At 36.3% G+C, this 15671-nt stretch overlaps 2 protein-coding genes across 3 annotated transcripts in view; one reads left to right on the forward strand and one right to left on the reverse strand.

The window, feature by feature from the left end:
- LOC149818962 (beta-amylase 2, chloroplastic-like) overlaps positions 1–455 on the forward strand; it is a 32841-nt gene extending 32386 nt beyond the window's left edge. For both annotated transcript variants that reach the window (XM_089984877.1, XM_089984878.1), the window contains exon 12: positions 227–455. The gene's annotated coding sequence lies outside the window, so the exon portion shown is untranslated. The remainder of the gene's footprint in view (positions 1–226) is intronic.
- Positions 408–14978, reverse strand: LOC149818963 (uncharacterized). The gene is made up of 5 exons (XM_089984879.1): positions 13982–14978; positions 4477–4535; positions 2837–2965; positions 1707–1842; positions 408–834 (listed from the first exon to the last, which is right to left on the reverse strand). Exons 1-5 carry the CDS (start codon positions 14684–14686, stop codon positions 529–531), a joined length of 1335 nt encoding a protein of 444 aa, XP_089841005.1. The 5' UTR covers positions 14687–14978; the 3' UTR covers positions 408–528.
- Positions 14979–15671: the final 693 nt, after the last annotated feature.

Raw genomic sequence — 15671 nt, forward strand, 5'->3', positions numbered from 1 at the left:
TTGTATTTCTTTCATTTACCTTTTATGTGCATCTCTGTGCGTAGATACAATTGAAAGAGAAACTGCTGGCTTCTATACCTTTCCTTTTCGCTTCTTAGTTTGGAAAAAAAGAGTCCACATCATTCGTTCATTTTGAACATCTTGCATATTTTCTCCAAGTACTTTGATTTTGTTTACAAGCAAGAAAAGAGGAAGCTGATGCATGCCTTTCTTTCTGATCTTGCAGGGGAATGGGTGCTTGGTACGTAACTGTAAACTGGAGAGGAGATTATCCACATGCACCATGTCTAGAGGATTTTTTTTTTGTCACTCCTCGACCCCCCCCCCCCCCCCCACACACACACACACACACACACACGTGTGTGTAAGAAACACTGTACTTGAGAAACCTAATGCCTTCCTGTGTTGTAAAGAAATTTGCAATCTCAATAGAAAATTTATATTTCTTCTGTTCTGCATGTGCAAACTTGAAAAAACAACAATAATACAATCAATAGCAAAAATCAGAAATTTACGTAACTTGCCAGCTTATGCTTTTCTGAGAACCATGTGACCAGACTCATCCTTTTCAAACAAGTGTTCAATGAGCTCATCCCAGCTCTCCTGCCTGTTTTTCCTAGCGCTCGACGAGTACTTGCCTGCAAGAGAATGCTCACTGTTGGATCTATCAAAAGTGCCATACGGAGACCGCGCATAAGCGTGAGGAACTGCTAGTGTTACTGCTCTTTGAAGTGCAGCTCTGTGCTCCTCGCTGTGTTCTTTCTGTAGTGTTTCTTGGCGTTCCATCCGCTGCTCTGGTGGTATCTCTGTGATCCTATCCTTCTCCAACATCAACTGTTGTGCATGAAAATAGTTACTAGTGGGGCAAAATTAACAGAAAATACATGAAACTGACAACAGCCATGGAGAAGGATGTAGCCATGAAAATTGTGATCTCGTTGAAATTTTTACGTTATAAAGGTGGTATTTTTTAATCTGTAAACCCTAACCATTCTGCACGATTTATTCAGTATCTGGAAAAAGCAAATCATGAACCTTGATATGAAAGTAAATATTCACATTTGCGTGAAAAAATGATCAATGTCTATGTCATAAGCACAGGATGATAAGTCTGGTAGCTTGTAACAAAGCTTGTGAAGATACATTGGTGGGTTTTTTGGAGGAAAATCTAATATAGACTTTTTATCACCCAATGAGGTATTACTATTATTAAGTCTTAATATCTACAACGGTAAGAGAAGGACCGACCAACATAACAAGAACTAAATCATTTTATCCGAACGGAAACCATGCACTTTATCATGAATAATTTACTACCTTTGTTAGACTTTTTCTGTTTTTTGCATATGAGTAGCATTCTTCTCAAGTGGCCTAACCATCCAACCTATTGACAATAGCTTGGTCTTGATGATGTTGGACAAAAGATAATTCAAAGGCAGTAAGGAACCAGAAATAACCTCAAAGTGAACAAATCAATCAGAAAATATTGTGAGCATGGGTGCTTTTTCGGAAACATATAGTTGTTAACTGATCACATCCTTCAGCGACCTTAAGTATGGCAGGCAGAGCCAGCACGGCTAGGTCTCTGATCCTGGGGGTGGTTTCTCCATGTAAATATAAAAAAAAAGATGATCACGTCTTTTGGTGTTACCTATTTAGAATTCAAAGTAACCAACTTCAAAGTTATAGTGGTGTGATGGACTTACATCTAGAGCCCTCTGAGCCTCCCTCTCTATCCAGATAATTGCGTGGTCTGATGTGGCATTACATGAGAGGACAATATGCTCAAACCTGCCATCCACAGGCACAGCCGTCCTTACAACTGGTGGGAATCTTCCGCATCTGCAACATTAGGAAGAGCTATCTTTTGGTTAGCCAAGTCAAAACCGCAAGCATAACTGACCAGTTTCTTTAGAACTATGAGCAGGTCTCATTAATCTCCTTGTTGCTTCCAGACATAATGAAACACTTGGTTTTATTGTAAAATCATACCAAATACCAAATGAATTTTATTAGCTCACAAACAACTACATGCAAATGTTCTCTTGAAATTGTTTGTGGTGACATACTTCTGGCTATTCAAGTGTAGGCCGGTGAAAAAATGGCAAGTCATGCACTTGGTGTCCTGTTCAGACTAGAACAATGTTACCATATGGGCTAGGTGTGACATATTCCAGGAAACAGAAACTCAATTGGTATGCTGTAAACATTTTCAAAGACGAAAGAAATAAATTACTTTTTGAAAGCCAAAGATATAACAACCAATGATCATAGTTTTGAAGTATTCTCCACATGAATCTGAACACTAATTATCTGACAATTACAGTTAAACAACATTTTGTGGAACAACCAATTAGAAACAAATTTTCTGAAAGAGTCCTAATCTATACAAATCGCCGACCCCAATTGTTTTGGGATGAAGGCGTAGTTGTTGTTTGTTGTAGTCCTAATCTATACAAAAGTTCCAGTTTTACCATGATTAAAACTTTATTATTGTCATTCATTGATAACTCAAAAAATGGCATTGGCCTGAACAGTGAGAGAAGTTCACGTTGTGGTTCATACAGTATGCCATAGCTAGTGAATTATGGTGCAGAGTATGACCCTCACTGGTGGCCGGGAAGTGAGGTTTCCTCCCTATCTTGTTAGGACTCAGCGATATGGATAATCAGTTCTATCTATCCTGAGTGATAAAAACTTAATTTTTCTCCCAAAGAAAGTAATAGACACCCCAATCTAGTCAGCAATTTCAAAGATACATGTGTGTGAGCCACATCCTCCACCATGAATAAAGGGAAAAGAAAAAGAAAAAAATAATAATTGCATTTGCACATACTTGAATGGCTTTCTCTCAACAATGTGGTATAGCCGGCCTGGAGCATAGAGTCGCCTAGGATCTTTGAGCATTCTGTCTTCTGGTATGCATGTATCTCTCATGCATCTCAAGCATAATATGCATGGCAAACTGTCCACAGAAAGACCCCTTTTAATTGTGAGGCTCACACATACACACACATACTCATGCATGCACGCTGCAATACACACAGAGACAGACATACACACATGCAAACACAAATTTAAGAAATTCTTCTGTTTACAGAAACACGTCTAACATATGCATGGGAGTGAGCACAAGCAGAGAGAAGCACACGTCCCATAAAGGAATAAAAGACAACTTCTAGAAGACTCATTATGAAAACATTGCAAGAGAACCAGTTTTTGACTTAACACACTGAAAAACAAGGTCATTGATTTTGATTGTTATAATTTTTTCTTAATAGAATATGGAAAAAATATGCCCCTTGACCTTTCTGAAAGGAACTGCAGTTCAGTAGTTTTCATCATTTAGGGTCATTTGAAAAAAGAAAGGACAGTTTGAATCAAAGTTACCGGAAGCTTCTTAGGTAGGTAGGAAGCTCGCTTCGGAAGCGCAATACTCCTCACTTCCGAAACTTCATGGGAATCTTGATTCCCCCATGCTTCTTCTATGCTTCCCATACGCATGGTCTATGCTTCCTATATGCTTTTATCACATTTCTTTTCATGTTTTTCATGTATTTTCTCTCACGCTTTCACTCACTTCCCATGTACTTTCTCTAAATTGGTAACCATTGTTATTAGATTTTAACAAAAAATTAATTCTTTTACTGAAAAATCATGAAATATAAGAATGACCAATTTTACTTTTATTTTTATTTTTATTTGTTTCTTGTTCGATTCCTTTTAAGTTACCATATTGCTTCATTTTTTATTCATATTTTGCTTTCAAATTGATACTTCACTTCTCGCTTCCTATAAATTTTAAAATGCCTCGCTTCTCGCTTCTCGCTTCTCGCTTCCGCTTCCGTATCGTTCCCGCTTCCGCTTCCTAGTTTGGCAACCTTGGTTTGAATGCTAGTTTATATAACCAATCTTATTTAAGGGTCTGGGAGATGGGCAGCAAGGGGTCAAAATTGTGGTTGTTCGTCAGAAGGGAATTAAGAGAAAATGAGAGACTGGGAGGAAGTTCCCAGTTTCAAATCCTCTGTTTTCCTCATTTTGGACTCCTATTAGGAGGTTAATTGTTAGTTCCTTCACCATTAAAGTTTCCGACTCCCTTGGAAAATCATCAGCTAACCATATTTGAGGAAACTGTACTCTTCTTATACCACATTATTCCCTTCTCCCCTTACCAATCATCCCATAATTTTAGGACATACCATCTCAACCCTACCCGTCATTTCCTCCTCACTCCTATTTATGAAGAATCGTCTCCCAAAGTAAAGAATTTGGGAAAATTGGTAGCCAGAATCCTTTAAGGAATTACTAAAAATTCCCAAACAAGAGTGAGAAACTCCTTAATTCTCTTCAAAGTTCAAATCATTTCCTGTGATTCCCTCTAATCATTTCCACAAATTCCCTCAATGTGTGTCCTGAAACAAAAGATTGGTAACGTGGGAGAAACCATGAAGATTAGAAAAGGACTTAGAGTTCTACCAGAAGAGTGACTTGAATATGTCTTCCAAAGGTGTAGCTGTTCGTGGTAAAAAATCATCCTGCATCACCAAAATTCCTATTAGAAAACAATTATAACTGAATATCAACAAGTAATGAGAAAAATTAACAAGCACCAAAAGGTTTTAATTTGGTCCAATTGTTACCTCTTGAGCCATATACAATGAAGAGAGAACGATAGACCCAACAAATTTAGATTTTTAACATATAATGCAATCATCTAAGATCTATTCAAAATCAGTTTTTACTACCTGGACACTCCTACCAACCAGCCATCACTGTATCCAACAATTGGTGACAGTGATACTGACGCTAACATTCTGGACACTCCAGTTTTTTATTTATTTAGTGTTCATGCCTTCTTTGTAATTGTACCTCTATTTGTTCCAGTTTCAGACTAAATCATCTTTTCTATGATTAATGTTGCTTATTTGGATAAAAATTACAAGAACCTTAATGACTTCATATTGGCACTTTTCATGGGTTTATTTGAATTATCAAAGAAAGAATGATATAAACAGATATATCTATTTTATTGATCTTTTAGACTCATGCAATACAAAACTAATTTGGCATCCTCTCTCCTTGCAGTTTGGAGTTCGAACATGTCTTACTCTTTCATGTGTATGTGTGTATGTGTGTAGCTGTGTCCAATTGTATCTTTGTTTTTCTCTTCTTCGTGTGTGTGCAAAAAGAACCTAACTAAAAAAGAAAAAGAAAAAAGGGAAAAATAGTTACAACTAGTTACAATATTTACATATATAATATATATGTATACATACTTATGTATACATATATATTATATATCGCCGATATTATCGGCCGATCACCGATATTTTGAAAATATCGTGATATCATCAGCTTTTTCAAGGTAGTCGATAATATCAGCAAATATATCACAATATTTTTTAAATATCGCCAGAAACAAAATATCATGATAATATCACAATATTATCGCGATATTTTTTGAGAAAATATATTTTTTAAAATTTTAAGTTTGCATTTCCTATTTTTTGTTTCTTTTATATTTTAAAACCTTTAAAACATGTTTTTTTATATTTTTGAAAGAAAAACAATGCAAAACTTATTATTTTCTTAGCTTTTTTTGTTGTTATTTATATTTTTTTCAAATTTTTTAAACTCCAAAGATATTTTCGAGATTTATTAACTTTTGAAAAATCGCTTAGAGGAATACCTTCACTGAGAAATTACCTTTAATGATACAGGTGACTATGTTATATATATACATATTATATGCATATACATTTTAACACTCCCTCTCAAACTTACGGTAAAATAACTGAAAGTTTGCTAAGAAGGAAGTGAAATCTAGGAGCAAAGAGATGTTTGGTGAAGGAATTTGTCAATTGATACTCTAATGTGACATATGGTAGACCAATGATGCCTTGAAGATACTCCTCACATATAATAACAATCCATCTCGATGTGCTTGGTTCTTTCATGAAATGTGTGGTTGTTAGCTATGTAGATAACACTCTTATTGTCACAATACATCGTTGAAGCTCCTTGAATTTAGATTCTCATATCATCCAGAAATCTTTTCAGTCATACCACCTCCATTGTAGTAGTGGTCATGGGTTGATACTCAGTCTTCGTCGAAGAAAGAGAGACCTTTTATTACTTTTTGCACCGCTACGAGATTAGAGTTTCACCTAGGAAAACACAGAAACTCGTGGTTGAATGCCTATTGTTAGGATCACCTCCCCAATCAACATCAGTATAAGCAAGTCTAGTGCAGATGAAGAAAACATAAACAAGCCTCTAGAAATAGAGTTTTTAAAATATCTAATGATACGCAAAACAACTCCCATATGAACATATGTAGGAGCATGCTGAAACAGACTAGATGTGTGTGCAACATGTGCTATATCAAGTCTAGCAATTGACAAATAAGAAAGGGCTCAACAACAAAGCAGTGTTAGTCAAATAGGATCTAAAACCAATGTCTAAAAGTTCATTTAATATATAGACCAGTACTTAAGTGAAGCAATTGCAATGAGGGTTCTAACAGTGGTAATACGGGCAACAGGAGCAAAGGTTTCTTCATAATATATGTCATACTCTTGTGAGTACCTTTTGACAACTAGTTTAGCTTTGTATTTCTCAAGAGTCCCATCACTCTTTGTTTTTATTTTATATACTTACCTATAACCTATGGCTTTCTGTTTTTTATAAAAGGTTTTGAATAGTCCAAGTTTGAGCCTTCTCTAATGCTTCTCATTTTATTCTCATCGCTTTAACCCATTCAAAATTTTCTTTGACCTAAGCATAAGATGATGGTTCTACATAAGAATGGATCAAGGATATGCAAGGTTGGTATTTCGAGGAGAAAGAGTCATAGGATACAAATTTCGATGGATGTTTTGATATTCTAGATGATCTCCTAGTTTGCAGTCCATTTTCACTTTCAAAGTTAGAAAATTTCTCAAGTGCACATGGAGGGTTTTGGTTTTCCCATCTAGAATATTGTATATAGGGGTATCAACGGGTCGGCTATGGTTTGAACCCAGGTGGAACTAGACCTGGCCTCGATTTTTGGGTATGGTATCAAGTTTGGACCCAGGTCTAATCGAACCCACCATAAGAGAAATCATACCTGGACCCGAAAAGAACTACATTAACCAGACCCGGGATATACCGAGTAAAATAATATTTTTTATTATTTTTACATTGAAAATTTATGGGTCTTAATCGGAACTCAGGTTGGGCCTGGGTCTGGTATAAAATCTCATAAACTATACCCGACTCCATGTATTAACCGGACCTGGGTCTTCTTATTTATCATCATACCTGGACCCTATAGGGTTTGGTATAGATTGGGTGCACGTAAACCCGACCCGTTAACACCCCTAATCGTATATAAGTTTCATCATCATGGGATAGTTCATCAAGAGGTTCAATATCTCTTGATTCATTAATATTCTCAAAATCATACGCACAATCACAATCATCAATATCTTGTTTTGAAACAAGATCAAGCAAAAAAGAATACTCAGTTACTTCCTTAGATTGATCCTTATCAAAGAAGTTTTCATTTTCTAAAAAAGTTATATTTCTTGAAATATATAGTTTTTTAGTCTTAGAGTCATAGCACCTATATCCCTTTTGGTTATCAGCATAACCAAGAAAGGCACAAGAGATAGCCCTAAGAGAAAATTTGGCATTCTTATTGGTTAAAACCATAGTTGGCAAACCCATGACAAGGACATGGATTGCCCGACCTTTGACTTGTTGGTCAGCAGGTCGACTCGGTAACTCGAATGGGTTAGGACCTAAATTTTGTTAGTGTTTTTTTTTTAATAATACTTTAAATATTGAATATAACACTATGTTTTCTATAATGTGAATGCAAATAATCAAACCCCAAGCAACAAATTCACTAAATCAAAGCATCAAAGAACAAAACTACAAAATATATGGGTCATGCAGAGAGAGAGAGAGGGCCTCGGCAAGTCATGCAAAAACAAAGAGGGCCCCAACTCTCCTCGCAAAGAGAGAGAGAGAGACTCAACTCGCCTTGCAGAGAGAGAGGGCCTCCTGGGCTCACCTCACGGAGAGAAAGAGAGAGAGAGAGAAAGAGAGAGAGAGAGAGAGAAAAAAACTGGTTGTCAACGGTTTTAGGGGTTTACGTCCTGAGGATGTTCCCAATTGTATGATCCTCCCTCTCAACTGTGAAGGACGCCATATTGATGATCTTGTTATCCCTCTCACAGGACACTTTGCGGTAAAAAAGGAGAAAAAATTGGAGTGGGCGAAGGAGAAGAGCGGCAACAAAAGAGAGAGAGAGACTCGTCGACAATTCCAGATAGAGGACCTCTTGGGCTTCCCTCGTAGAGAGAAAGAGAAAGAGACTGAGATCATGATTGTCAACAGAGAGATGCTAGGGTTCGTCTGGACTCCTGTAAACACCCCAAATTTCAGAGCGGGAAAACGGAGGGGAAGAAGGGTCTCAACTGTCAGACTGTCGAGACCCTTTGAAAAAGGTTTTTATACCTTAAAACTGGTTTGTATCATAACGAACCAATACGAATCCCGGGTCGACTCGGTGAATCAAGTATGAACTGGTTGGTGTAGCCTCAATCCTAAATTGTCTAATTCAAGACTGACTCTGCGAGTTGCCGAGTCCATGCCAAGCCAGGCACATGCCCGAACCTGGCTAAAACATGTTTGGGGTGAATTGGTGGCCCAGTTAATGGGTGATCTGATCCAACTTAGGCGATTTTTGAGTCGGATCACCGGGTTTGCCAACTATGGTTAAAACAAAACATTTGCAATCAAATACTTTTAATCTAGAATAATAAGGAGTGAGTTTAAAAAGTTTTTCAACTGGTGAAATATTTTTCAAAGAAGAAGATGGCATTCTATTTATAAGATAGACAATGATCAAAACGGCTTCTGCCCAAAAAACCTTAGGCACATGACTAGCAATAAGTAAAGTTTTTGAAGTTTCTACAATGTGCCTATGTTTTCTTTCAGCTAAGTCATTTTGTTGTGATGTATGCAGGCAAGATCTTTGATGTGTCATGCCATGTAAGTTGAGATAATTTTTAAATTCATTGGACAAAAATTTTCCTCTTGAATCAATGTGAAATATAGAAATATCATTATTAAATCTATTTTTATCCAACTTATGAAAATTTTGAAATTGAAAAAACTTTAAATTTATGTTTAAGTAAATCCAAGTATATCTAGTGAAATCCAAGTATACTAATAGGGGCTCTGCTTGTCTAGTAGGAGCAGCTAGTGCACGTCACCTTGTGTTGGGACGTTGCAAGTTCAAATCTCAATGGTATTTTTGTATAACTAGTAGGGGGGTCTGCCTAACCCCAGCTTGCCTTTTAAAAAAAGAAAAGTAAATCCAAGTATATCTAGTGAAATCATCCACAAATATAACATAATATGCATATCCACCTTTAGACATAACTGGTGCAGGACCCCAAACATTCGAATGAACTAACTCAAGTGGTCTAAAAGAAATAAAAGTTCTATCATTAAATGATAATCTCATCATTTTTCCAAGAACACAATCTTCACAAGTCATTAGTATTACAAATTTTTTTCAATCTTGGAAAATATTGAATTTTGGATACATTGAGATGTCTTAATCTTCTATGCCATAATTTTAAATCTAATTTTTGGACATTACAATAAAATGTATCTTTGGGTATCTCCAAAAAAACCATATAATAGAGACCTATTTCTCTATGGCCTTGCCCAATCAACTTTCCTGATTGACGATCTTGCACCCAACATTCATTTGAAGAGAAAGAGATATTACAACCATAATCAGATATTTGGGAGATAGATAGAAGATTTAAATTTAATTTGAGAATATATCTAATTTTTTTATTGTATTTGAAAGATTTTTCTCAAAATTTCTTATTTCTTTGATTTCAAGAGATGTGCCATTGACAATGAAAACATTTGGCATACTTGAGTTATTATGACATTCGAATAAAATATCATGATTTAAGGTCATGTGAAAAGATGCACCAAAATTAAAAAGCCAAAAAAATTTATCAGGGTTGGTGTTGGATGAGACAGTGGCTCCAGTTGAAGAAGAAGGTCCTCTAAGAAGACGTTGAAGATCTTCCACCAATTGATATAAGGATTTAACTATTCCAATGGATGTATCTTGAGAGGTATCGTTGTCCTTAGTCTCTTGAGATCTTTCAACCGTAGCCACTTTCTTCTCCGTATAGTACTTTTCATCCCTTCTCTTTAGTTTGGGACACATAGATTTAATGAGTTCATGACAATACTGACAAATGATTTTTCTTTTGTTGTCATAGTCATTTGTTTGTTTCCCAAAGTGAGATGATATATAAGTACGAGCATAAGATCTGAGCCGACCAACACAGATTCTTCATCATTTTTAAGAGAATTTTCTTCAACCTATTCTCTTTCATGCTTAGTTTCTCTATTGTATCAACAATAGATTGCTTTTATGCAAAAAAGCTAATTTAGTAGACTCAAATTCTGGCCTCAAACCATTCACAATTTGGTAAAAATGTTCTGCATCGATTTGCCTTTGGCAGAGCTCAATATCTTTGGGAGAATGCCACTTTGGTTTAAGTAAATTCAATTCTTTTCATAGTTCGGATAACTCGTTATAGTATTCTCTAATACTTTTGTTACCTTGAATCATAATTCAAACTTTGTCTTTTAAATAATTGCATACATATGCAATATCCTTAAGGGAATACATGTTCTTGAGGTATTCCCAAGCATTGTTGGCATGCTTGAATTTTGCAATTATAGAGTACTTTTTTATGTCATTTTCATTGATGAGCCAAGACATAATCTTGGCATGTCCTACTATCCACTCTTTCCACTTTTTTTATAATTAGCTATAGCTTTAGTTTTTTTCACTTCGGAAAGAGAAACTTTTTTTTCGCTCTCCACCTTAATGAGAAGTAGTTTAGGTTTTGGATTGGAACCATCCACTAATCCTCACAACCATCTTCCCCAAATGTTATGCTTCATAATTGAAGACTACAACATAATTCATATTATTGAGTTTCATGGGCATAACGGTGATAATTTTTTTGTCATCCATTTTTACAAGGGTAAGAAGAGACAGAGAGAAAGAGAAAACACAAAAAGTATGAACACCACTTTCACGAACTTTGAGTAGATCAACGAGCACAACGAACAAATCAACCTTCAAGAGAGCACAACTTAATCACATGAACACTTGAGATGATTCACGAAGAAAAAAGCAAGCTTGTGTTGCAACCACCAACACGAGCACGAACGAAACAATTTCATTAGCCAACGAACTTTCTTCAATCTCAAAGAACACACCTTGCTCTGATACCATGTGAGAAAATACGATCCTCCAATTACAAACCAAAATGTCCACCAATAAATCAAATGGACAAGCACAAAAGTGTCACTAAGGACACATTCACAAAAACCCACAAAAGGGTTCTCCACAACAAAGAATATAAAAATTATATTTTATTAATCACCAAAATGAAAAGAAATGCATTACAAATAATGAGGGGGTTCACCCCTGTTTATACACGAGCTCAAATAAAGTTCTTGGAACAGTTCAACGGCTACAAATAGAGTTGTTTGGATTGTTCCAACAGCCCTATTTGACTAGTCAACTCTATGATGACTAGTCCAAAAAGAACCTAACTAAAAAGGAAAAAGAAAGAAAAAAGGAAAAAATAGTTACAACTAGTTGCAATATTTACATATATAATATATATGTATACACATACGTATATATGTATACAAATATGTATACACACTTAAGTGTGTATGTAATGAAATATGTGAAAATACAAAATAAGGGCCTCTAAGGGCTTACAAGAAAACATAAAGTGCACATGAACATACACAAGTCCAACTAAGGGACAATACAAGAGCACAAAGGCACTATACAGGCACTAAGTGCATACAAGACAACAAAGAATTAAAAAGAGAAACACAAGAACATAAAAAATATATATTTTATTGAGCAAGCTTAAGAGAAGCATTACCTAAAGTGGGGACAAGAGTCCGTTATATACAAAAGGGAGCTCCCAACAGCTATAAATATAGCATTACCTAAAGTGGGGACAAGAGGTCCCTTATATAAAAAAGGAGCTCCCATAGAATCGTTGGGAGCTCCCAATGGCTATAAATATAGCCGTTGGGATGCCTCCAATGACTATAAGAGCAAGGACCTTAATACCCTTAATCTTTGGGATAAAGACAACAACAAAAAAAAAAACAGAAAATCTGTTCCTAGAAGATAGAACCTATTATAAGAGGAAAAGATGAAAATACCCCTAGAGGGTATTTACCTATTACAGTGATAAATAACTACCTATATTACAATGATAAAAGAATATATATATATATATATAAAATGTATGAATACATTTTTTATATATATTATATATACATACTTCTTAACAATGTATACATATATGTATATATACATATTATATGTATATACATTTTAACACAAGGCACATCTAATGGTAATCTGTCAGAGGTGCCTCCGAACTGATTGTCTCAAATTCAAAATTTGATGGTTCCACTTGACAGACCTTAATCCATTATTATTTAAAACAACCATGTAAGTGTGGTTCTCAACTGACATGAATATCCCATAGTTCTGGAATGGCTGATTGCAGGCCTTCCTGCACACCAATTGCAATGCATAAACATATAATAGTAGATAAGCTGGAGATTCTCCCTCAGCTTGATTACAGTGCAGCATTACGAGCACCCTTATCATGCATTCACATGCTAGACATTAATTAACAAGGTTTCTTCGATCAGGCATACACCATCTACATCAACTATCTTAGAGTATCCAAGACTAACAGACTAGTTCTCGGTCTAGCAATATACAAGGATTATGCTTGTATGGCTCACTGCCGAGTGTTTTAAATCTTTTTGTTTCTTTAGACAGATCCATTTTTGACATCTATATTGCTATGATGTAGGTGCGATTTCCATTTCTCTTGACCCCATCGAACAAAGTAAGACGGTGCACATAAAAGAAGATTGGCATTTTTTTCTTAAGTATTAAAGATCAAGAATAGGAACTACAATTTATTTACAAGTAGCTGACCTTCACTTCCACTTAATTGTATGATTTAGATAATTGGGAAGGTTCTCATATCTCAAGAGCATTCCTAGTTTTGAAAATACACAATCCAAAAGGGGAGGTTTGGGAATTTCTACTTGAGGACAGAGAGAAATAGAAAAAATTCTTCAGACAGTGACACTGGAAAATATGCAAGGCCTGCTCTTTTAGCAGTACGAGTGGGACCAACCCTTTATAATGAACGAATCAAGTATGTGGGAGTGTCTTCGAGCATGACACTTTCGCTATTGGTAATTCACCTGAATGATAAAATTGCCAATATCCAATATATTTCTAGCTGACAGAAAGAAGATTCCAATAATCAAACTTCCTTTTCTGATAAGGCTTGTTCTTTTTATTCGGATGCATGATTTGAATCATAGGTTTTAACAGAAGAACTCAGCCATTAGCAATACTTTCATTGCATTAAGGTGGCGTATTTGCATTGAATTATGTGATCTCAACAGAAAGATGATTATTAACAATTTTCAGTGAGTATCTAATGGTCAGCAAGACAGTGGAAAAAATGCCAGGAAGGGGTTGAACTACTGGAATTCTCTTCCCGTGTGTGTGTGCATGTGATCCTTTATGGAGCTCTTATATATATATATATATATATATATATATATATATATATATTTGGACCCTAAAGATGAATAGAAATTGCATAAGTTCGAAACTTAGGATGCTACCTAGATAAATAATGTTTTATTGTTGACCTGCCAGTGTTAAATATAGCTAGGTCCATGACTGAGAGCAAAATTAACGTTACTTCGAAAGTTAACATGCCATCAGTAATCAAAATGCTTCTCTCCATGTAACTTTGGAGGGAAGTAAGAAGAGCATTTAAGAACAAAAGGAAAAGAACCATGCCTGGAGCACAACAGAATTGATAATATCAGCATATCTCACAGCCAAATTCAAAGACATGCACCTCGCAGGAGCAATTGCAAAACACCTAATCATTTTCCTTTCTACGTTCCCCAACCGATCTCGGTTTTGCACAACCACCATTGCCAATAGTGCTGCCACTCCCGCCCCAAGTGAGTGCCCTGCAAACGTCAATGTGTACCCAGGATTCTTCTCAAGCAGGTCTCTGAGAGTTTCACATTCTGCATCTAAGACCCACCCAGCTGCCTTCAGCAAGCCATTGTGGACATATCCACCATCAAATTTCCTCTGTCCGAGCCTATTATCCAATAAAACTGCATAGTCGCTTTCCCTTGCCAAATTAAGGCCACGTATCACAAGAATAATATCACAATTACTGTGATCAAGGTAAATTAAGTAAGGAGGTGCTCGGCCTAGAGTATGCTCATACTTCTTCCGAACGATCAACAAGGCAGGATCTATTTGATACCCACTATCTGGGGGCCATTGTGGGTTATTAAGATCTTCTTCATAGACAGCTAGGATTAGGCGGCAAAGGCGAGGAACTGGTTCGAATTCGTCAGGGGTGGCAAGACCCCAATGCTCACTGTCATGGCCAGCTGTGTGGAGACAACGTTTCCATGCCCAACGAGCACAAGCAACACAGTATATGCATTCAATGAGAGGAATGCCACAAACTAGAGACATTCAAGGATGAAGAATTGGGATCAGAGACACAAATTCTTGAATACGCAAATAGGAAAGATCTAGTTTCTAAGATTCAACAAATTAAGGTTTTATTCAGATGAAAAAAGTTCTGGATTTGAAGTGGGGATGTCGATCAAATGTAGAGAGGGAATCAAATGTAGAGAGGGAAGAGTTTGATCGTGTTGGCCTTTTCTCTATGGAATAAGCAGGAACACTGAATATAACATCAAAACAGAAGCACCCAAAAGGTCTGTGGGCTTTTTACAACTGGGTGATTTAGTTTATAATATAAATGAGATGAAAATGACTGTAATTTATAGTTTCAAGAGATAGGTTTTCATATTTCAGCAAATAGGAGAGAATATTGATTCGAGATTGATGAAAAATAAATGGTTGGGGATTTTTCTCTTTTCATTTACAAAGATTGTTCCGGAGACAGTAGGTAGAAGAAAGATAGAAACTTGCAGGAACAGAGTGGCCCTCTCTTTTTCTTGCGTTAGTTCAAATAGAGGGATCACTACAACTGAATACGATATTGATTGTTCCAGTACCAATACTGAATTGAATAAGAACGAAACAATATATAGAAATCTGACTCTGGGAAACGAATTCTGTGGCACCAACAACGAATTGGAACTCAAAATTGAAGGCTTGGGATCGTACCTATGATTTAAAGCCCGTCCCCAGTAAATACTGTTTTCAACGTCACAAGGCTTCCATCTCAATCAAAACCTCACCATAATTGATTCAAAAACCAAGCCTCTTGGGTCGAACCAGAGCAAGCATTCCAAGATTAAACTCACTACTCCAGCCCCCAAAAAAATCATCAAAACTGAGGTATAATGAATTCCAATATTAAACTCACACTCCTCTCCCCAGAGAGAGAGAGAGAGAGCTGCTAGTCAATGGCGAGCACAAACCGGCAGATTGGTAAGTAGGGGAAAGAAAAGCCGGGGCCCACCAAACCTGAGTGGCTGCTCCTGCT

This window comes from Nuphar pumila, chromosome 13 (genome assembly GCF_984573655.1).
Source record: "Nuphar pumila chromosome 13, dmNupPumi1.hap1.1, whole genome shotgun sequence".
Taxonomy (NCBI): Eukaryota; Viridiplantae; Streptophyta; class Magnoliopsida; order Nymphaeales; family Nymphaeaceae; genus Nuphar; species Nuphar pumila.